General features: G+C 48.1%; 1 protein-coding gene across 7 annotated transcripts in view; it reads right to left on the bottom strand.

Annotated features, from left to right (window-relative positions):
• Positions 1-21,119, bottom strand: part of NLRC3 (NLR family CARD domain containing 3) — a 36,052-nt gene extending 14,933 nt beyond the window's left edge. For 2 of the 7 annotated variants that reach the window (XM_004750547.3, XM_013055037.2), the window contains exons 1-6: positions 20,744-21,110; positions 5,039-5,129; positions 4,513-4,663; positions 4,069-4,246; positions 2,225-3,974; positions 1,244-1,330 (exon numbers count right to left, since the gene is read on the bottom strand). In XM_004750547.3, the coding sequence (XP_004750604.1) occupies positions 1,244-1,330; positions 2,225-3,974; positions 4,069-4,222 (1,991 nt within the window). In that variant the 5' untranslated portion in view covers positions 4,223-4,246; positions 4,513-4,663; positions 5,039-5,129; positions 20,744-21,110. Of the gene's footprint in view, positions 1-1,243; positions 1,331-2,224; positions 3,975-4,068; positions 4,247-4,512; positions 4,886-5,038; positions 5,130-7,322; positions 7,531-20,743 lie in introns of all 7 variants that reach the window. The other 5 variants (XM_045072045.1, XM_045072047.1, XM_045072046.1 and 2 more) reach the window with 5 other exon arrangements.
• Positions 21,120-21,813: the final 694 nt, after the last annotated feature.

The raw sequence follows: 21,813 nt of genomic DNA, 5'->3' as shown, positions 1-21,813 counted from the left end.
CCTGAAAGCTGATCTCTCTTTACCTGAGGGACTCGCCCCCCCACTCTACCCCCTACAGTAACATCTTGACCCCTGGAGGGGCTTCCCTGTGGGCGGTCAGGTGTGTCTCTATGCCCAGCCCCCCATGAAAACTCCATGGACAAGCCTGGGTGAGCCTTGCTGCTGGGAATGCTTGATGTGTGCTGTCACACGTGGTCACCGGGAGAGGGAGACACTGTGCATATGACCGCACCAGGAGGGACAAGCAAAAACTCACCTGGTCTCCCCGGGGCCTCCCCACGCACCTTCCCTCTTTGCAGATTTCCATCTGTATCTTTGTGGTGTGATGAACCACAATGGTGGGTACAATAGCTTTCCAAGTTCTGTGAGTCCTTCAAGTGAATCATGGAGCCTGAGGAGGGTCATGGGGAACCCTGGACTCACAGGTACTGTTGTCATCCCATTTTCACCCTCTTTAGGCAGAGAGGTGACTGTACAGGGCCACACAGAGCCCACCGCTCTCACCGCTGTCCTCGGTTGACTTCTTTTTCTCCTGAATCATCTCACATTTGTTTTTGTTTTCTCAGATAAAGATGATTTCAGAACCCAGAGGGAGGTTTAGTAAGGATGAGGAATTCCTCTCTGGATCCTGTGCCCCAAACTCACCTCCCTAGATCAAGCCACCCCCAGCTCACCCATCATTTCAGATCCAAACCCTGGTGTTACCCCAATTCAGAAATGTTATCACAAGAAGAGGTTTCATAAGAACAGAAATCTCTTTTCCTGACAGTTTAAGACTTTCATCTAATTACAACATTTAAGATGCAATGTTTAAATTGTGTTTTCTGCATTTTAATAGAAGTTTAAATTTAAATTCAGTTTTCAATGAAAAACTTTGAAATTTTATTTAACGATGCAATCGTGTGCCTCTCGTACTATTTTGAGGTCCCACTTTGAGAGCTTAGAGAAGACCCGGCCTGACTCCACATCAGAACGTTAGTGTTCGGAGACATACTTCCAAGTCCATGAGAGAGCATCTAACCCTCACTATATCCTTCCCTTTTCTCACAGATGAGGCACTTGAGCCTCTGGAACTTTCTGGAATGGGCAGAAATAAGCAGCGTGCATCCCGGCCACATGCTTCAAAGGCACCTCTACCTGAAAGCATCCCTGGCCGCTTGAGCAGAGAGGAGGATGGGAAAGGAGCCCCAGTCCCTGTGCAACAGGTGGGCATTCCGGACAGGGGCTTCTGGGTCCACATTACCTGATCTTCTGAATGCGACAGTCCTTCCCACTCAGCACGCTGCCCAGCAGTTCCATCACGGGGTCCTGGAACTGGTTGCTGTCCAGCCTGCGGGAGAAAGAGCCATTGTGAGCTGGACCAGTGCCCGTGGGCAGGTGGAGGCGCCAGAGGCACCCCGGCCGATGTCTCCATCGCGATCCAGCCCCTGGCACGCAGCTCAGGGGTCCATGCTGGTAGACCCACCACGCTCTCTGTTTTACTGAGACATCTCTCCAGTCATCCTTCCTCACACCCTGTGAGCCTGCGGGTCACAGGTGCAAGCTGTCCTCCTCCTGAGGACGTGGCACCTGCTCGCAAGTCCGGAATGGCCCTGGCCTTGCAGCCTTCCGAAGGTGCAGAGTGCTGGGTGGGCCCTGGGCTGGGAGTGGGGTGAGTGGGTGTGGCCTCCGTCAGCACGGGGATGGTTTGGAGGGTGCTGGAGGTTGATTTGTGTTCCCCCAAAAGACAGGTAGGTGTTCTGACCTCCCAGTGCCTCAAGAAAATGACCTTGTTTGGAAACCGAGTCACTGCAGATGTAATTAGTTAAGATGAGGTCATTCTGAGCAGGCTGGGCCTGTCACCCCGCATGACTGGTGTGCTCACCCGAGGGGGCACTACACGAAGACAGAGACATGGAGGAGGAGTCCGTGAGACCGCACAGATGGGAGCGATGTGTGGACAAGCTGGGGAAGCCAGCAAACAGCACCCGCTAGAGAGGCAGGAAGGCTGTTTCCCTGTGGCTCTCAGAGGGAGCTTGGCCCTGCTAATTCCTCGATTTGGGACCCTGGCCTCCTGAGCTGCAAGAGAGTAAGTTTCTGATGCCTTAACCCATGCACGTTGTGGTCCACCATGGTTACAGCCGCCCCCGCATGCTGAGCCAGGGCGTGTGGTGGAGGGGAGGAAGCTTCCAGGACCCCCCACCCTCTGCCTGCTCGCCTGGCGCAGCCCGACCCCAGCACCCACCTCAGGCTCCGGCAGTAAAGCAGCTGGGGCAGCAGGCTCTGGAGGACACCCTTGCTGAGGCACAGCGACAGGTTGGCCTCCTGGGCGCAGGCGTCCGACACCTGCAGGAGATAGGCCAGGGCGGCTTGGTGCTGGGGGCTGCTGAGCCCCGCCAGGGCCCCGCTCTCCAGGGCCTCCTCCACGCTGCGGGCCGGCTCCGGGTGCTGCAGCTCGCGCAGGCAGTGCAGGACGTTCACCGCCCGGGCGCTCACGGCCTCGTTGGGGCGGAGGCAGCCCTGCAGGAGCTCAGCCACCTGGGCCCTGTAGGCCTGGTGCTCGCCCTGGGCCAGCAGGGAGCCCGCCAGCAGCGCGTTGACCCTCGGAGACAGGAGCCCCGAGAGGAAGCGCAGGAACACGTCCAGCCGCCCGTCCTCGGCCTGCATGGCCCGCTGGGCCGCGCCTCGGAAATGCGTGAGGAAGCCCAGGCGGGGCCAGGACACGCCCCCCTCGGTGAAGAGGTCGAAGATGGCCCGCCTGGAGGCGCTGTAGTAGTAGGTGGCTGCCACGAACTCCTGCAGGGACAGGTGGGCGAAGCAGTAGGCCGTGGCGGAGGCCAGGGTCTCTTCGCGCCGCAGGAAGCAGCCGCACAGGGCGCTCTGCAGCAGAGCAAGATCCACGCCAAATGCCTTCAGGTCCTGCTCATAGAACACGTACTTCCTCCTGACCAGCCCGTGGAAGGCCAGGCGGCCCAGCGTGCCTACCACCTTGCGGCTGCCGTGGGCCACCTGCTCGATGCGAGGGCTCGCCTTGCCCTTCTCCTGCCCGTCCCCACCGAGGGCCATCCGGAAGTACCAAGAGTAGAGCTCGCACAGCGTCCTGGGGGTCCACGGCTCCGCGTCCTGGGGCCCCAGCCTGCTGCGGTTCAAGTGACCCAGTGCCAGCCCTGCGAGGCGGCAAAAGGCCGGCACCGTGCACATCAGGTACAGGGCCCTGTCTGCCTGCACCTGCCTCAGGACCCAGTCTGAGAGGGTGTGGTCCTCCGGGAACAGCTCCTCCAGACACGCCTTGATCTCCTCCTCCGTAAAGCCCCGGATCTCTGTCATCCGGTCCACCAGGCCCCCCGGGATCTGGCCAGCCATGCCGGGGCGGGAAGTGACCCAGACAGAAACTTCTGGGAAGAGGTTCCCTCGGATGATGTTGGTGATCAGATGGTCCACCTGGATCTCCTTCTTGGGGTCTGTGCAGGCCATGGTGTTGGAGAAGTCTAGGGGGGTCTTGCATTCATCTAGGCCATCCAGGATCAGGAGGATTTGGGGTAGGGCTGCTGCCACCGGGCCAGACTCGCCAGCGTGCGGGAAGACGGAGCGGAGAAGTCTGTCGGCAGACAGCTTCTCGTGGGTGTTGAGATCTCGGAAGGTCAAGGGTAGCACCAGGGAGAATTCCTTGCCAACCTGTCCCTGGGCCCAGAGGTGGACAAAGTTCCTCACCAGGGTGGTCTTGCCCACGCCAGCTACCCCGATGGTGATGGAGATTCGGGGTGGAATAGACACTCGAGACAGAGGCAGGAAGAGTCTGTCCAGGGCGATGGTCCTAGCCGGGTGCCAGTCCCCACGTGTGGTCTCCACCTGCGTGAAGTCGTGTTCCTTCAGCTGCAGGTCCGTGAGACCCTCCACCAGGAGGAGGCTGGTCAGCCTGGGCGAGGGGCCACCCAGCTCCGGGCTTCCCTTTGCCCTGTTCAGCAGAGTCTCCTGGCACTTCTGTATCCTGGAGTCTGTGGGACAGAGGCCAAAGGGGAGGGCTGGGGAAGATCGAGGAGGGGTGAAGGGTGGAGGGGGAGGGCCCGGGGAGACCCTCCATCTGCCTACCATGTGGTGTCTTGTCTGGGGTCTGTGGGGCCTGGGAGCCCTGACTGCTCTTTCCGGCCAGCAGGTCCACGAGGGCTTTCACCTGCCCTGCCGGGGGGCCGGGGCCTCGGCCCTGGCCTGCCTCCCCACCGGTCCGCACCTCCTGTTTCCTCATGGAGTCTGGGATTGCCGCCGGGAGCTGTGAAGAGAGGGCCAGGCTTGCTGTCTGCCGTGTTGCCACCCTGGCCGCGGACAGGTGAGTGAGCCTCTGGGGACGGGGAGGTACCCACTCTCTGTCCTTCCCCAGACTGCTGGTGGCCCTTGGCCTGGCCTCCAGGAAGGGCTCGGAAGGGCTGTTTGTTCCCAGAGACTGAGAGAAGCCCTTAATGCCAGAAGCGTGGCTTAGATGTGGGGGGCCAGTGGATCCGAACCGGGCCCGGCTGCGGCCTGAGCTCGCCCACTTACTGGCTGTGTGACTCTGGGCAGGCCGCCTGAGCTGCTTGTGCGCTGGTGTCCTCATTTGTGACCTGGATATAGAGAGGGGGCGAAGGGCAGGTCCACTCACACGAAGGGGCGAATGAAGGAAGCCAGTCTGGGAAGGCAATTCGGCGATCTTCTGGAAAAGGCAAAACTATAAAGATGGCTGGTGGTTGCCGGGGGTGGAGGGGTTGATTGGAGCCCAGGGGGCTCTTAGGGCAGTGAAGCCACGTGCACAGGCGTACAGTGGTGGATTCGTGTCTTGGGGTGCTTGTCCAGACTCCTCCAGTGGACAACGCTAGGAGTGTTGCCATTTTCTCAGTGTTTCCCTGGGGCTTCTGACCCGCAGCACCATGGTTTCCTGCAGTCACGAAGAGGCAGAGCCGTGCCCCAGCACCCCCTGCTCTCATTCCTTATCCTATCGCCAAGGTTGGCTACCCCCATGTGTCCCTCCCATAGCTAAGGTGGTCACTGGAGGACCCCAAGCCCACTGCCAGCCCCTCCTCTGCCTCACCTGCAGCAGGCAGGATGTCCAGCCCACAGCAGCCCCTCTGCCGGGCCCCACGACTCAGGGGTTGGGGGTCGGCCATCCCTTGTCCACAGGTCTAGGAGAGAAAAGAGGACACAGCACCAAGCAGAGGTCCCAGCTACCGCTCCAGGTGGCAAGAGCTCACCGAGATGGGTCTGACACATGTGTCCCAGCCATGGGGTTCTCTGGGTCTCAGGGACAGTCATTTACGAGGGGTCGACTGGCTCCGGTCCCCAGGGTGCCACAGACTCCCTGACCTTGTAGGTGCATGGGGCCTTCCTGGCATTCTAACTCAGGAGGAACCTTTTTACCTGGAAAATGCTGAAAGAAGCTTAGCAACAAGTAAAATAGCATTTTCCAGCCATTCTGTTCATCACACTGTTGATTGCTAACTTGTGCAATGAATTCAGGATGGGTGGTGTCTAGGTCAGCCAGGGGAATCTGGGTGCTTGCATAGAAGGCCAGGGCGAGGCCATGCTCCTTATACTTCCTCGGATCCTCTCGCTGTTCTCCGCTTTTGTTCGCCTAAGTGTCAAAACCCAGGGGAGAAGAAACCAGATGGGATCGGAACCGAAATCACTTTCATGTGTATAGGCTGGTGTGGGTATCATTAGACTTCCTTTAGATCCTCCAGTGAAAGTGTTTTCCCTCGTGTGGCTCTTGTCAATCCTATTTGTATCTAGATTTTTTTTTAAAGATTTTATTTATTTATTTGACAGAGAGAGAGCACAAGTAGGCAGAGAGGCAGGCAGAGAGAGAGAGAGAGAGGAAAGCAGGCTCTCCGCTCAGCAGAGGGCCCGATGCGGGACTCGATCCCAGGACCCTGAGATCATGACCTGAGCCGAAGGCAGTGGCTTAACCCACTGAGCCACCCAGGCGCCCCTGTATCTAGATATTTTTAAAGATTTTTAAATTTTTACTTATTTCTTTGAGAGAGTGAGAGCAAGCACAGGCAGGGGAGGGGCAGAAGGAGAGGGAGAAGCGGACTCCCCACTGAGCAGGGAACCAGACATGGGCTTCAGTCCCAGTGCCCCATGATCATGACCTGAACTGAAGGCAGACGCTTAACCCACTGAGCCACCCAGGCACTCCTAGATATTTTTAAATAGTTTTTATCGTTCTTGTGAATTCTGTTGGTATAAAGAAGATAATTTTTGTGTCTGTTGGTATAAAGAAGATAATTTTTGTGAAGATAATTTTATCTCCTATCCAATCAATGTATTAAATATTCACATTAGTTCCCATCATTTCATGGTTATTTTTTTTAAGATTTTATGTATTTATTCATGAAAGACAGAGAGAGGCAGAAGTAGAAGCAGGATACCCACTGAGCAAGGAGCCTGATGTGGGATTCAATCCCTGGACCCTGGGATCATGACCTGAGCCGAAGGCAGACACCCAACCAACTGAACCACCCAGGTGCCTTTGATGGTTAATTCTTACTATTCTATTCTATTATACTACATATATATATAGTATACTATATATATAATTTATTATATATTATACATATATACATATTATATAATATATTATATTATAGATATAACATATATGGGTATAATATATATTATATATTATGCATATTATATAATATATAATATTATATATTAAATGATTATATATAATATTATATATAATACATATATGTATTATATATAATATTATAATATTATATATTAATTACATTAATATATCATTTAATATATAATATTATATAATATATAATATTATATAATATGCATAATATAGTATATATTAAATGATATATTAATGTAATTAATTAGTTATATAATTAATATTAATATAATGTATTATATTATATATTATATAACATATAATATACATAATATACTATATATAATGTTATTATTATGTAATTATATGTTATTATATATTATGTAATATATATATTATACTATATATAATATTATTATGTAATTATATAATTATAATTTTTATATGTAATATTATTTTAATATAACATATATATATAATATAGTATATGCTATACTACTCTATGAAAATTCTAGTTTTCTCAAATGGCAACCCTTATCTCAAACAGTTTTCCCACAGCAGTCAGATGCACTGCTTCCTGCCCGGGATGGTGAAGGACAGCAGCCGTACGAGGCATCCTCGCCTTACTCCCAGCCCAAGCCGGCAGGCCTGACGTTTGTGACGATGTCTGATGAGTTCTCTCCTCTTGAAAAAGACTCCTGCAGTTCCTTGCGTCCCACCACCACTTGAACAACACTACGTGCCAACTCACTGTGGGCTCCCTGTGGTCCAGACAGGCTGTTAAGCACTTCCTTCGTTTCATCTCTCACCACGACTCTCCATTGCATTGTGTCTCCCATTTCATGGATCGAGGCTCAGGGAGGTTAAGTGATTTGCCCAAGGATGCATAACTGGGGAGCAGCTGAGTTTTGAGAGAAACCAAGGCTTCACGGACACCAGCCTTTGTGCGGGATAATTGACTGTGTTCCCACATTAAAAAAAAAAAAAAAAAAAAAAACAAGGGACATGTCTGTTAAATGGGCACATACCTTTTTCGCGGTATTGATCTAGCCCCGTGATTGATTTCCACTCACTCATCCCATCAGCGGGTATTGACTGAGGGCCTGGGTTGTGTCCCAGGCACTGGGGGATGTGAAGGGGAACAAGTTAGACAGAGTCCGACCCTGTGAGTGTGGCCGGGGTGGGGGCATAGTGACAGCAAGGGCGACCACAAGGGAAGGAGGGAGGGCCCTCTGCTGGTGATGAAGTGCCGTGAATGAGACACAGTGCACGAGGCAGAGCAGGTGGCGGTCATGGTGGCCAGAGAAGGCCTCTGAGAGAAGACTGCTCGGGAACAGTGACTGAAGGGTGAGAAACAGTTCATCATGCAGGGAGCTAGGGGATAGCAAGTGCAAATGCCCTTCGTGATCTGGCAACGCAGAGTTGCTGGAGCGTGGTGAACGGGCAAGGGCGCTCACGGATGGAAGGGTTAGGAGACAAGGTTAGGGGGCAGTTGAGACCTGCTCACGGTCTTAAGGACTTTGGCTTTGTTCTAAGTGTGGTAGGAAGCCACTGGAGGGAGTGACTTGATTGATTCATATTCGATCTCTCCTGCCGTCTGTGAGCTGCATGGACAGATTTTCTAGTACTGAGTCAACCTTGGAGTCTTGAATACCCTCCTCCATTTATATCAGGCCATGTGAAACAGGCCGCCTAGCACGAGAGTAGATACAGAAGACATTAGAACATAGTATAGAGCCCAGGAACAAATACATATTTACATGACGTACATAGGAAGGCGTTTGGTAATGTGGAGAAAAAAATAACATTTTAAATCAGTGGAAATGGTGTTTGGGGCAAACTGGTCAGTCTATGAAAAATATACTTGGAGCTCTAATTCATAGTGAGTGTAAAATTTTATTTCACTTTCAATTAAAGAATTAAAATTAGGGTGCCTGGGTGGCTCAGTGGTTAAGCCGCTGCCTTTGGCTCAGGTCATGATCTCAGAGTCCTGGGATTGAGTCCCGCATCGGGCTCTCTGCTCGGCAGGGAGCCTGCTTCCTCTTCTCTCTCTCTGCCTGCCTCTCTGCCTACTTGTGATTTCTCTCTGTCAAATAAATAAATAAATAAATAAATAAATAAAAAAGAATTAAAATTAAAAACATGAAACCATGAAAACGGAATAAGAAAATATGGGAGAATATTTTAAAATATTCTTTGGGTGAGGAAGGCTTTTTTTTTGAAGCAACATGTAAAATCTTGAAGTCACAAAGGGAAGACTAACAGACTTGCCTTAATTTCAAATTTCCAAATAACAGTAAAAGCGATCAATATAATTGGGAAAAAAAAAAAGTTGGTGCGCCCAGGTGGCTCAGTGGGTTAAGCCTCTGCCTTCCACTCAGGTCATGGTCTCAGGGTCCTGGGATCGAGCCCCGCATCCGGCTTCCTGCTCAGTGGGTTGTCTGCTTCTTCCTCCCCCCTCTGCCTCTCTGCCTACTTGTGATCTCTGTCTCTCTGTCATATAAATAAATAAAATCTTTGAAAAAATAAAATAAAATTGAAAAAAACCTCAAGCCAGGAGTCACCCTTTGCAATATACATGAAAGAGCACTAATGTCCTGAACATATGGAGAGCTCCTGTAAATCGCTAAGAAATTAATAAGTAACTAAATAGAATCATGGACACAGATAGATACTTATGGACACAGAAATAGAAAAAAGGATACAGATAATTCAGAGAAGTATAAATGCCCAGGGCATTGAAAAGATGCTCATTCTCACTAATGATCAAGAAAAAAATCAAAACTAGGAACTACTATTTTTCGCCTGACAAAAATTTTAATGACCTAACAGGCTGCATTGGTGAGAATGTGGGAGTGGTAGGAATCTTAACAGAGTTGGTGAGAAGGTAAATTAGTATGATTCGGGATTATATTTTGGCATTATCTATTGCTATTAAATATTTTCTGACTGAAAAGTTCCACTTCTGGGAGTTTATCCCAAGCAATTAAGTGGATACGTGTACAACGATGTGACCACAAGGATGATTCCGAAGCATTCTTTGTAATAAGAAGATGAATGGGAAATAATCTAAATTTTTGTTCAAAGAGGTTTGGTAAAATACAATGGAAAACTCTCTGGCCATAAAAAATAAGGTCAAACTGGAGAAGCATTCACAGTGTATTTTTTTTAGCTGTGTCATAAAGGTTTTAATTACCTTTTTGAGGTATAATTTATATTTAAAAATGCAGCCATTTCAAGCATAGAGCTAGATGAGTTCTGACAAAGGTTTACACCCCTGCAGCAACTACCACACTCAAGACCTTGAACATTTCTTCCTCCCAAAAAATCCCCTCGTGAACCTTTGCAGTCTGTTTCAACCACACCCCTCTGGCCCTGAGTCGCAGATCTGCTCTTTTTCTCTAAGATTAGTTTTGTCTTTTCTAGGATTTCATATAAGTAGAATCATGTGGATCTATTTTTTTTTTTTCATTTAAAAATTGTGGTTAAATAGGGGCACCTGCATGGCTCAGTCATTTAAGCGTCCAACTCTTGATTTTGGCTCAGGTCATGATCTCAGGATTGTGAATTAGCTCCAACTCTTTAAAAAATAAAGATTTATTTATTTGAGAGCGAGAGTACGTGCATGAGTGTGAGGGGGGAAGGGCATCGGGAGAGACTCCTCAAGAGGACTCCCCACTGAGCACAGAGCCCCATGCAGGTCTCGATCTCATGACCCTGAAATCATGACCTTAGCTGAAACCAAAAATCCAACAGTCAGTTGGCTGGGCCACTGAGGCACCCTCTTGCTTTCAGTTCTTGAGCGTATACCCACAAGTGGAATTTCTGGGTCATTTGGTAGTTTTTTTTTTTTTAAATTTTTGAGGACCTGCCAAACTCTTTTCACTGTAGCTTTTCCATTTTACAGTCCCACCAAAAGTGCATAAGGGTCCCAGTTTTTCCGCTTTCTCACCAAGGCTTGTTGTTCCTTGTGTTTTTGAGAGTCGCCGTCCTAATGCATGCGAGGTGGTATCTCATTATCGTCTTGGATTTGTTTCACTAGTGATGAGTGATGTTGAGCATCCTTTCATGTGCTTAGTGCCTAGTTGCATATCTTCTTTGGGGAAATATTCTATTGAAATCCTTTGCCCATTTTTACGTCCGGTTTTTGTTGTTGCTGTTGAGTTGTAAGAGATCTCTGTATATTCTGGATATTAATCTCTTATTAGATATATGATTTGTAAATATTTTCTCCCATCTTGTAGGTTCCCTTTTATTCTGTGGGTAGTATCTTTTGATGCACCAAAGTGTCCAATTCTCATGAAGCTCAATTTGTCTATTTTCTCTTTTGTTACCTATATATAGCTGTAACTTCAGTGTCACATCTAAGAAATCATCACCAGATCCCATGTCATGAAGCTTTGTGTTTTCTTCTAAAAATTTTATTACTTAGGTCTTACATTTAGGTCCTTGATCCTTTTGGAGCTTATTTTTGTATATGATATTAGGTAAGATAGGTAAGGGTCCAACTTCATGCTTTTGCATGTGGCTGTACAATCTGTGGAAAAGACTGTCCTTTCCTCATTGTCAGAAATCTTTTTACCATATAAGTGAGGATGTCTTTCTGGGCTCTCTATTCAGTTCTGTTCATTTGTATGTCTGTCGCTATGCCAATACCATAATGTCTTGATTATTGTAGCTTTGTACTGATTTTGAAATTAAGAAGTATATGTCTTCTAGTTTTGTTCTTTTTCAAGACTTTTTTTTTGGCTATTTGGCATCCCTTAAGATTCCATATGAATTTAGGATGAGTTTTTCTATTTCTTTAGAAAATTTTAAGATTTTAATATAATTGCATTGGATCTGTAGACAGCTTTGGGTAGTATGGATATTTCAATAATAGTAAGTCTTCCAATCCATGAACATGGGATGTGTTTCCATTTATTTTCTTCTTTAATTTCTTTCAGCAGCAGTTTGTCACTTTCATTGTGCAAATCATTTACCTCCTTGATTAAGTTAATTCCTAAGCATTTTATTATTTTTGATGCTATTTTGAATGGAGTTGTTTTGTAATTTCCTTTTCAGATTGTTCATTGTTTACATATGAAAATACAATTTCTATTTGTGTGTTGACTTGTACTCTGCTACTTTTCTGAAACTTCTTAAAGTTTATTTATTTAAGTAATCTCTACACCCAATGTGAGGCTCAAACTCATGACCCTGAGATCAAGTCACATGCTCTTCTGACTGAATCAGCCAGGTACCCCCTGTTGAGTGTTTTTATTATAAAATAATATTTAGGGGCACCCAAGTGGCTGTGTTGGTTGAATGTCTGCTTTTGGCTCAGGTCATGATCCTGGGGTCCTGGGATAGAGCCCTGCATTGGATTTGTTGCTCAGCAGGGAGTCTGCTTCTCCCTCTACCTGGCCTGTGCTCTCTCTTTCTCACTCTCAAATAAATAAGTAAAATCTTTTTTTTTAAGATTTTATTTATTTATTTGACAGAAATCACAAGTAGTCGGAGAGGCAGGCAGAGAGAGAGAGAGGGAAGCAGGCTCCCTGCTGAGCAGGGACTCGATCCCAGGACCCTGAGATCATGACCTGAGCTGAAGGCAGCGGCTCAACCCACTGAGCCACCCAGGCGCCCCTAAATAAATAAAATCTTTAAGGACAAAAAAAGAAAGGATATTCAATTTTGTCAAATGCTTTTTCTGTATCAGTTGAGATGATCATGTGGTTTTTTCTTTATTCTGTTGATGTACATTACATTGATCAATTTTCCTATGTTAAATCATCATTGCATTCTGGGAATACATTCCTGACTTTTTTTTTTTTTAAAGATTTTATTTATTTGACAGAGATCACAAGTAGGTATAGAGGCAGGTAGAGAGAGAGGAAGGGAAGCAGGCTCCCTGCTGAGCAGAGAGCCCGATGTGGGGCTCGATCCCAGGACCCTGAGATCACGACCTGAGCAGAAGGCCGAGGCTTTAACCCACTGAGCCACGCAGGTGCCCCATTCCTGACTTTACTAAATGATTAAATTGATTAAGTTCCTGAAATTTATTTTTGTTGAGGATTTTTGCATTTGTGTTCTTAAGGAATATTTGTCCATAGTTTTCTTTTCTTGTAATGTCTTTGGCTTTGGTAGACTGGACCTCATAGAATGAGTTAGGAAGGGGGTGCCTACATGGCTCAGCTGGTTAAGCCTTTGATTCAGGTCATGATCCTGGGTCCCACATCGGGCTCCCTGCTCCGTGGGGAGCATGCTTCTTCTTATCTCTCTGCCTGCCGCTCCCCCTGCTTGTGCTCTCTTTCTCTCTGTCAAATAAATAAATAAAACCTTTAAAAAGAAACACGGGGTGCCTGGGTGGCTCGGTGGGTTGAGCCTCTGCCTTCGGCCTGGGCAAGGAGCCTTGCCTGTGGTGATTGTCTAGTAAGAAGTTGCTACGACTGAGGTTAAAGAGGTTTCTGCCTATGTTTTCCCCTAGGATTTTGATGGTTTCCTGTCTCATACTTAGATCTTTCATCCATTTTGAGTTTCTGTTTGTGTATGGTGCATGTAAGTGGTCCGGTTTCATTCTTCTGCGTGTGGCTGTCCAGTTTCCCAACATTATTTGTAGGAGAGACTGTTTTCCATTGAATATTCCTTCTTGCTTTATTGAAGAGTTCCTTACCATATAGTTTTGGGTCCTGTTGATTTTTTGTAGTGAGATGTTTAAATTTCTATCCTATTTTCTTTTGTATCTATATTATAGCTATTTTCTTTGTGGTTACCATGGGATTGTATCTAACATCCTGAAATTACAACTAATTTGAATTTGTACCAGCCTGACTTCGCAGTATATAAAAACCCCGCTCCTCTGTCATTCCATCTGACCTTTCTGGTTGTCAACGTCACAGTGTTGCATCATTATACAGTGTGCCCTCCAAACGTAAATTAATGATTTTTAAAAATTCTCTAGTCTCTTTTCTTTAATTTTAAAACATTTCTAAGTAATCTGTACACCCAGTGTGGGGCTTGAACTCACAAGTGTGAGATCAAGAGTCACTTGTTCTACCAACTGAGTCAGCCACGCGCCCCTTCTTTAGTTTCTTAAATTATGCAGAAACAGAATTTGGAGTTATAAACCAAAGTTGCGGTAATACTGGCTTGTGCACCAATTTTTTTTTTCCTGTAAAGTCTGCTAATAATCTTACTGAGGTTCTTTTATGTGAGAGTTTCCTCCGTCTTGCTTGTTTCAATGTTTTCTTTTTGTCTTTGTCTTTTGAAAGTTTGGTTATAATGTGTCTTAGTTTGGGCCTCTTTGAGTTCATCATACCTGGAATTTATTGAGCTTCCTGGATATTTGATAATGTATTTTTATATGGAAAAAAATTAAGATGTGGAGAATTATGATAGAATACCGTTTGGGGGGAGGTTGTGGTAATCAGATACCATTTTTGTCTGGCCATATATATAGAAAAGCTGGAACTATAGGACAGTGTGATTAAGAAATTGTTTTTTATTTTTTGAATTTTTTTCTTTTCTTTTCTTCTCTTTTTTCTTCTTTTCTTTTTTTCATTTCTCTTTTCTTCCCTTCCCTTCTCTTCTCTTCTCTTCTTTTCTTTTTTCAAGTAGGCTCTGCACCCAGTGTGAGCCTTGAACTCATGGTCCTGTGATCAAGAGTTGCATGCAGTGGTGCTTGGGTGGCTCAGTGGGTTAAAGCCTCTGCCTTCAGCTCAGGTCACGATCCTGGGATCAAGCCCCACATCAGGCTCTCTGCTTAGCAGGAGCCTGCTTCCCTTCCTCTCTCTCTGCCTACCTGTCTGCCTACTTGTGATCTCTGTCTGTCAAATAAATAAAATCTTAAAAAAAAAAAAAAAGAATTGCATGCACTACCAACTGAGCCAGCCAGGTGCCCCTGTTTTGTAAATTTCAACTGCTTAGATTTTGGTAACATTTATTGCTTCCCCACCTCATTTAAATAGATTGCTTACAGAATTATGAAAGTAATACATGCTCATTAAAAACATTTAAATAATATAAAAGCAAGTTAAGTATATGCCTCACATTTATTCCCTAGGAGGAACCTTTTCTGGTTGATGTTTTGTTTTGTTTTCATTTTTTAATTAGATGTTAGTGCATTAGGGAAAATGAGACTATGAAAGGTATCGGGATAGGACAAGGAAAAAAAAAACTGCCACTAACTATTCCCAGTTGACATGATTATATTCACTAAGAATCCAAAAGAATCTACAATTGATTAGAACTAACACATGAACTTAGCAAAGTTTCTGAACACAAGATCAATACATAAAAATGTCATATATATTTCTTCTTGCTAGCAATAATGAAATTGAAAGTAAAATCTTGAAATGTTTAAAAAGCAAATTTCTAAGAATAAATTTAGCAAACAATTTGCAAGACCTCCACACTGAAAACTACAAAAGATACTAAAAGAAATTAAAGAAGACCTAACGGAGGGATTTAACATATTCATGGGTTAGAAGACTTAATATTGGTAAAATGTTATCTCTTCCCAAATTGACATATAAATTGAACAACTTTCTTTTTTTTTTAAAGATTTAAAAAAAATTTATTTATTTGACAGATAGAGATCACAAGTAGGCAGAGAGGCAGGCAGAGAGAAACAGAGAAGCAGGCTCCCCGCTTCTCCATCTCTCTCTGCCTGCCTCTCTGGAACCTGGGATCATGACCCAAGCCAAAGGCAAAGGCTTTACCCACTGAACCCCCCAGGCACCTACAACTTTCTAATCAAAATTCCAGCAAGATTTTTTGATGAGGAAGGGAGGGTAGATGTTAGCTAGCTGATTCTCAGATATGTATGTATGTAAAGCAAAAGACTCTGGACTAGCCAAAATTATTTTGAAAAAGCAGAACAAAGCTAGAAAACTTACACTACACAATATCAAAGCTAGTCTAGGGATTGGGTATTGCCACAAAGGCAGACAAATACCAGTAGAGCGTCCAGAGAGAGACCCACACGTGTATGGTCACCAGATGTGAAACAAGGGCTCCGCTGTAGTTCAGCGGAGAAAGGATGGCCTTTGTCTTAAATTGTGCTGCTCCGGGACGCCTGGGTGGCTCAGTTGGTTAAGCAGCTGCCTTCAGCTCAGGTCATGATCCCAGCGTCCTGGGATTGAGTCCCGCATCAGGCTCCTTGCTCGGCGGGGAGCCTGCTTCCCCCTCTGCCTCTGTCTGCCTGTGCTCGCTCTCTCTCTCTGATAAATAAATAAAATCTTTAAAAAAAAATTTGTGCTGCTCCAATGAGATAGTCTTATAGGAAAATGGACCTTGACCCCTTCCCTCCCATCATGCACAAAAATTAATTCAAGTTGGATCATAGATGTAAATGTGTGTGTAAGACAGCCAAGCCTTTAGAAAAAACTACAGAGGGGCGCCTGGGTGGCTCAGTGGGTTAAGCCTCTGCCTTCGGCTCAGGTCATGATCCCAGGGTCCTGGGATTGAGCCCCGCATCGGGCTTTCTGCTCAGCAGGGAGCCTGCTTCTTCCTCTCTCTTCTGCCTGCCTCTCTGACTACTTGTGATCTCTCTCTGTCAAATATATAAATAAAATCTTAAAAAAAAGAAAAAAGAAAAAACTACAGAATGCTTTAAGGAACTTGAGCTAGGTAAGAACTAGACAGAGCACACAAAAGCACTAACCATTAAAGGAAAGAGTGACATATTAGGATTCATTAAAATTAGGGATATCTGTTCAACAGAAGACAGTTTTAAAGTTTTGTTTTGTTTTTTTTAAAGGGTGAGAAAGCAGACTGCTGACTAGGGGATGTCTCTGATACATTTAAAAATCAGTGAGACAGCCCAGTTAAAATTGAGCCAAAAAATTGAAGATGTATCACAAAAGATAATATCCTTAGTCATTAGAGAGGCGCCTGGGTGGCTCAGTTGGTTAAGCATCAGACTCTTGATTTGGGCTCAGGTCATGGTCTCAGAGTCATGAGATCAAGTCCTGCATCCAGCTCTTTGCTTGGCAGGGAGCCTGCTTAAGATTTTCTCTCTCTCACCTCTGCCCTTCCCCCCTTCTTAGAAAGAAAATGTTTAAAATAGTAAAATATATATATATAGATATATTATATATATAATATATAAATCCATATATCTATATAGAGATATCTATATCTCTATATAGATATATAGAGAGATATACATATATAGAGATATATATATAGAGAGAGATATAGAGAGAGATATATATACAGATCTATCTATCTATCTATATCCTCAGTCATCAGAGAAATGGAAACTGAGATCACTTTGGAAAAATGTTTGGTGGTGATAAGACTAATTATGCCTGTTTTTTGTGATCCAGCAATTCCCTGCCTGGGTGTGTGTTTGTCCAACAGAAATAAGTGTTTATATCAATCAACACAGTGTGTCAGATTATTCTAGCAGCTTTATTCATAGTGTTCAAAAAAGTGGAAACAGGGCGCCTGGGTGGCTCAGTTGGTTGGACGACTGCCTTCGGCTCAGGTCATGATCCTGGAGTCCCAGGATCGAGTCCCATATCAGGCTCCCAGCTGCATGGGAAGTCTGCTTCTCCCTCTGACCTTCTCGCTCATGTTCTCTCTCACTGTCTCTCTCTCAAATAAATAAATAAAAATCTTTAAAAAAAAAAAAAGTGGAAACAACCAATATCCATCAACAATAGAAGGGTTTCCTTTTTTTTTTTTTTCTTTTTTGGTACATTCATACAGTCTGGTCTCTGCCTAGTAGTGACAGAACACGAAGGACTGACACACTCAGCTGTGTGGCCGACTCTCGCAGACGTGTGAAGTGAGAGGAATGAGACCACACTCTGTGATTCCTGAAGTCAGGCCCATCCAGTAAGGCAGAGGCAGAGCAGTGGCTGCCCTCGGGGGTGGCTCCGAATGGGCAGGGGAGTTCTGGGGCACTGGAAACCTCCACACGTGGATCTGCTTGGGACAGACACGCAGGCATGTACACGTGTAAGAACCCGTGGAGTTCTCTTTACTATCTGTAAGTTATAGCTCAAATCAAATCCAGTGATGCTCACAGTTTTCTACAAATGCAAATGTGCCTAAACCCAAAGGAAGCAATGTTCCTGTGGCCCCTTAGCCCACGAGGCCAGGACGCTAGGGCGTCTGTCCGGCTGTTGGCGTCAGTGATGGTCAACAGCCTGGAGCTGGACGTGGCCTTCTGAAACTGGTTGTCCAGAGGCCCCCATGGGTGACAGACTGCTGCCGCCGGGGGCAGGGGTGGTGGTCATATGAGGGGACAAGGCTCAGTGCTTTTCCGCTCTGGCAGGACAGTGTCTAGAGCAGTTTTTTTTTTTTTTAAAGATTTTATTTATTTATTTGACAGAGAGAGATCACAAGTAGGCAGAGAGGCAGGCAGAGAGAGAGAGAGAGAGGGAAGCAGGCTCCCTGCTGAGCAGAGAGCCTGACGCGGGACTCGATCCCAGGACCCTGAAATCATAACCTGAGCCGAAGGCAGCAGCTTAACCCACTGAGCCACGCAGGTGCCCCTCTAGAGCAGTTTTTAAATGTAATTTATTAAAATAGGCACAGCATAAAAACTGCCAGTGTAACCATTTCTTTAAATGTACGATTCAGTGGTACTAAGTGCATTTTCAATGCTGTGAGACCATCACCACTATCTACCTCTCGACTTTTTCATCCCCTGAATGGGAACTCTGCCCCTGTGAAGCACTAGCTGGCCATTTCCTCCCTCCCAGCCCCTGACACCCACCCTTCTGCTTTCTGTCACTGTGAAGCTGACTTCTCTAGGGACCTCACCAAAATGAAGTCATATGGTGTCTGGCCTGTGTCTGGCCTCTTTCACTGAAGATACTGTTTTCCAGGTTGATCCTTGTTTTAACACATATCAACATTTCATTCCTTTTTAAGACTAAGTAATATTCCATCTTATGGACAGACCACATTTTGTGTTCACTCATCCCTCAACAGACATTTGGATTGTTTCTACCTTTTTTCTCTTGTGAGTAAATGCTGCTGTGGACACGGGTGTGCAAATACCTGTTCAAGTCCCTGCTTTCAGCCCTTGGGGTGTATGTACTCAGAGGAGGAATGGCCTAATCAGACAGCTCTTCCACGCAGCACTATTTTTAAAAAGCCACTGCTTAGCCCAACCACCTAGAGGTGTCTTTGGTGTGAGGTAGGACCTCAACATGTGTAGTTTAAAGCTACCCAGATGATTGTAAGGAGCTGGCAGAATTGAGAACCGCTAGATCAGAGAGGCTGGGCAAGTGACAGAGGAGGGACCACAGCAGGCAAGAGTTAGGGGAGAGGAGACAGGACCGAGTGTGCTGGGAAGGTGGGAGGGGTGAGTTCCCCCCGCCCCCACCTTGCAGTCCCATCAGGCTCTCTGTGTTGGAAACCAGCACTTCCTCTGAATCAGACACTGCTCTTTCTTAAGCCCTGCCGACCTCAGGGAAGAGGGTCAGATTTAGCAAATTAAGATACAGGACGCCTACTAAAATTTCACTTTCAGATAAACAATGGTTCTTTCAGTATAAGTATATCCCAAGTATTCCATGGGGTGTACTTATACTTTAAAATCCAAGGCCAGCATCAGAGGCTGACGAGAGAGCTCCTTCCCGGGACAGCTACCTGGCCACTCGTGGCAGCAGGCCCTGTGTGCAGCCTAGATGCTGCCCTGCAGGGTGGAACTCACCCCAGGCCTCTGAGTGGAGCGTGACCCAGGGGCCACTTGTCCACCAGGGACAGTCAGACAGGTCCTGCCCAGTGTAGTCATCCTCTAGTGAGAGTGGAAAGAGGCCCCGCCAGCCTCAAGGTGGGGAAGATGGAGGGCAGGTGGGCCTCGGGGGGCCTTGCGGGATCTGAAGGCCAGAAGTCGGCCAGTATGAGAAGGTCTGAGCTGTGCTTGGCGGGGCCAGCCCAGACGGACGCCCTTCCCCCAGAGCCCGGCTTCCCCTTGCCCACGCATCCTCCAGAGCCTCGTCCGTGGCATGGGACGCAGCGGAGGACCTGTGCTCGCTGGTTTCGCTGTCACTCAGACCCTGTCCCTCAGGCTCTACAGCTGAGCTTCTGTCTCATCCCTGAGACATCCCTGAGCGCTGACTCAGGTCCTGTCTTGTCCTGTGCTCCCCTTCCTGGGGCCTTAGTCTTAGCCGTCTGTGGCCTGTGCACGACAGCCAGCCTCCTTCCGCCCGCCTGGACTCCATGGCTGTAAACCCCACAGAGCTGACCTCCTGCCTGGCCTGCCCTTCCCTCAGGCCACGGGCGCAGGGATGCTTCTCTCTCCCGACTCCCTGCCCCCACGCCGCCTCCCAAGGTCCAAGAGCGCAGTTCTCAGCGCCCTTGAGGTAGCCCAGCACCATGGCTGTGGACCACTTGAAACCAAACAGCCTTTCCCAGAGAGTGAAGGAAGAGGTGCCTTTGCTGCAGGACACGGCCCTCGTGAGACTGCTGTGCCCCTGGGACAGAGGAGGTCCGGCCAGCCGGCACCCCACCTGGGAGCCAGCCTCAGGGTGGCCTAGGGTGGCCAAGAGTGAGACCCCAGCTCGGGGAAAGCCTGTGGCCCCCATTGAGGAGACCCAGAGGAGCTTGGGAGCCCAGAAGCTCGGCCACGGCCCCCATGCCCAGAAGCCGCACCAGCCCAGCTCAGCGGCACCTTCTGAGAAGGCCTGGGTGGTTGCCATCTCTCTCAGAGTGACATGCCTCGTCTCTGTCCGAAGGAGTGGCTGGGAGAGAGCCCTTGGGGCTGCCCACCCAACAGGACCCCAGCCCACCTGCACCATCCACCCTTGGCGCTCGGGACCCTGGGACAAGTCTGGCATCATCACCCCCATCTTACAGGCGGAAGGGGAAGCCAGGAATGGAGCCCAGGTCTGCAGATGGCAGGTTTCGCCCCTGCGCTGCCCTGCTCGACCTCCCTTCTGCCTGGCTGCAGCCCTTGCTGGCTACTTCCTGCTCCTCCTAGCCCGTCATTAGTCCCGGGCAGCTGGGCTGTGTCCCCTCGGCCCATTGAGGGCCGCCCTTGGGCACATGTTTGTTTATTCCCCACGGAGAACTAGTCCTGCTCAGCAGCTGCCAGCACCCATGGGGACATGTTCTCCGCGCCACCAGCCACTGCCCCCTAGAGCAGCTCAGGCCCTAAAAGTCACGGTCCTTCTTGCGGTCTCTTCTTCCTCCCCCATCCCGTGCTGAGGCAGCCCGGGCTTGACTTACCTCCTGGGCCTCATTGTCCTAGGGAGGCTGAGACTGGGGGGCTGGGGCTGCTCCATCCCAGGGCTCCCACGCTCAGCCCTGCTCCAGTGGGCGGAGGCAGCGGCGTGATGGCAGGGTGGGGGGGGGGTGTCCCGGGATTCTTTGTGGCCCGCTGGCCAGGCCTCGAGCCCTCAGGATCTATGCAAGGCAGGAGCCAGGTCTTGCGGGAAGGGATGGGGAGGCGCTGCCCATGCAGGGCAGGGGGGTTGCGGCCCACCGGCTCTTGCAGTCCCCCGAGCCCACCGGTTGTCACGCCAGCTGGGGCTCCTCACCTCTTCCTGTGCCGGGCTCCACCTCAACCCTCCTTCCTGTCTGATTTCAAAAGCCAACAGCCTTTCAGACGAATCAGTGAGCCGCGGCTGCCCGGATTGGCCCTGTCGCTGCCTGTAAGTCAGAGAGGCAGGGGTGCTGCTAGGATCTCGATTTGAGGACCCTTGCAGACGTCATGCTCAGCAGAGGTCCAACCAAGGCCACAGAGGAAAACAGTCTCAGCACCAGCAGACCTTGGTTTTTGTGGGGCCGGAGGGAAATTAGACTGGCTGCAGGGACTTTCAGTGACTTGTCCAAGGCCACACAGCAGGAAGCTGGCCACTGTGTCTGGAGCAGAGCCCTCTCACTTCCAGGCTGGCACGCTGTGCTGTGGCCATGGCCCTCGTCATCCTGTCTCATCTCCTGTGCTTTCCTCTCTCTAGCACCCAGCAGGCACCTGCACCCCAGCTGTACCCCACAGTGTCTTCCCAAAGGCAGGCCAGCTGTACCCTGAAACAGCAGAGTGTGGCAGTTCCCTCAGGCCCCGGAGGTGGGCCTCAGCACGTGGGCGTGAAGGGGGAAGGGGAAAGGCATGTCCAGAGTGGACAACAGAAGCATGAGGAATAGTACAGAGGAGATAGAGGAAAAGTACAGGACATCCCCCGGTGACAGGAGGCAAGCCCCTTAATGTGGAGCCACGGAGACAAGGCGGGAGCCCAGGGTTGGGTGGCTCAGTTTGCCTAAGCAGGCCAACTGGGAGCCATTGATGGTTGTAGAGCAGG

The sequence above is a fragment of the Mustela putorius genome, unplaced genomic scaffold, assembly GCF_011764305.1.
Source record: "Mustela putorius furo isolate JIRA1106 unplaced genomic scaffold, ASM1176430v1.1 tig00004007_pilon_pilon_pilon, whole genome shotgun sequence".
In the NCBI taxonomy this organism is placed as follows: domain Eukaryota; kingdom Metazoa; phylum Chordata; class Mammalia; order Carnivora; family Mustelidae; genus Mustela; species Mustela putorius.
The sequence above is the reverse complement of the archived record's forward strand: the minus strand, read 5'-3'. Positions and strand labels throughout refer to the sequence as shown.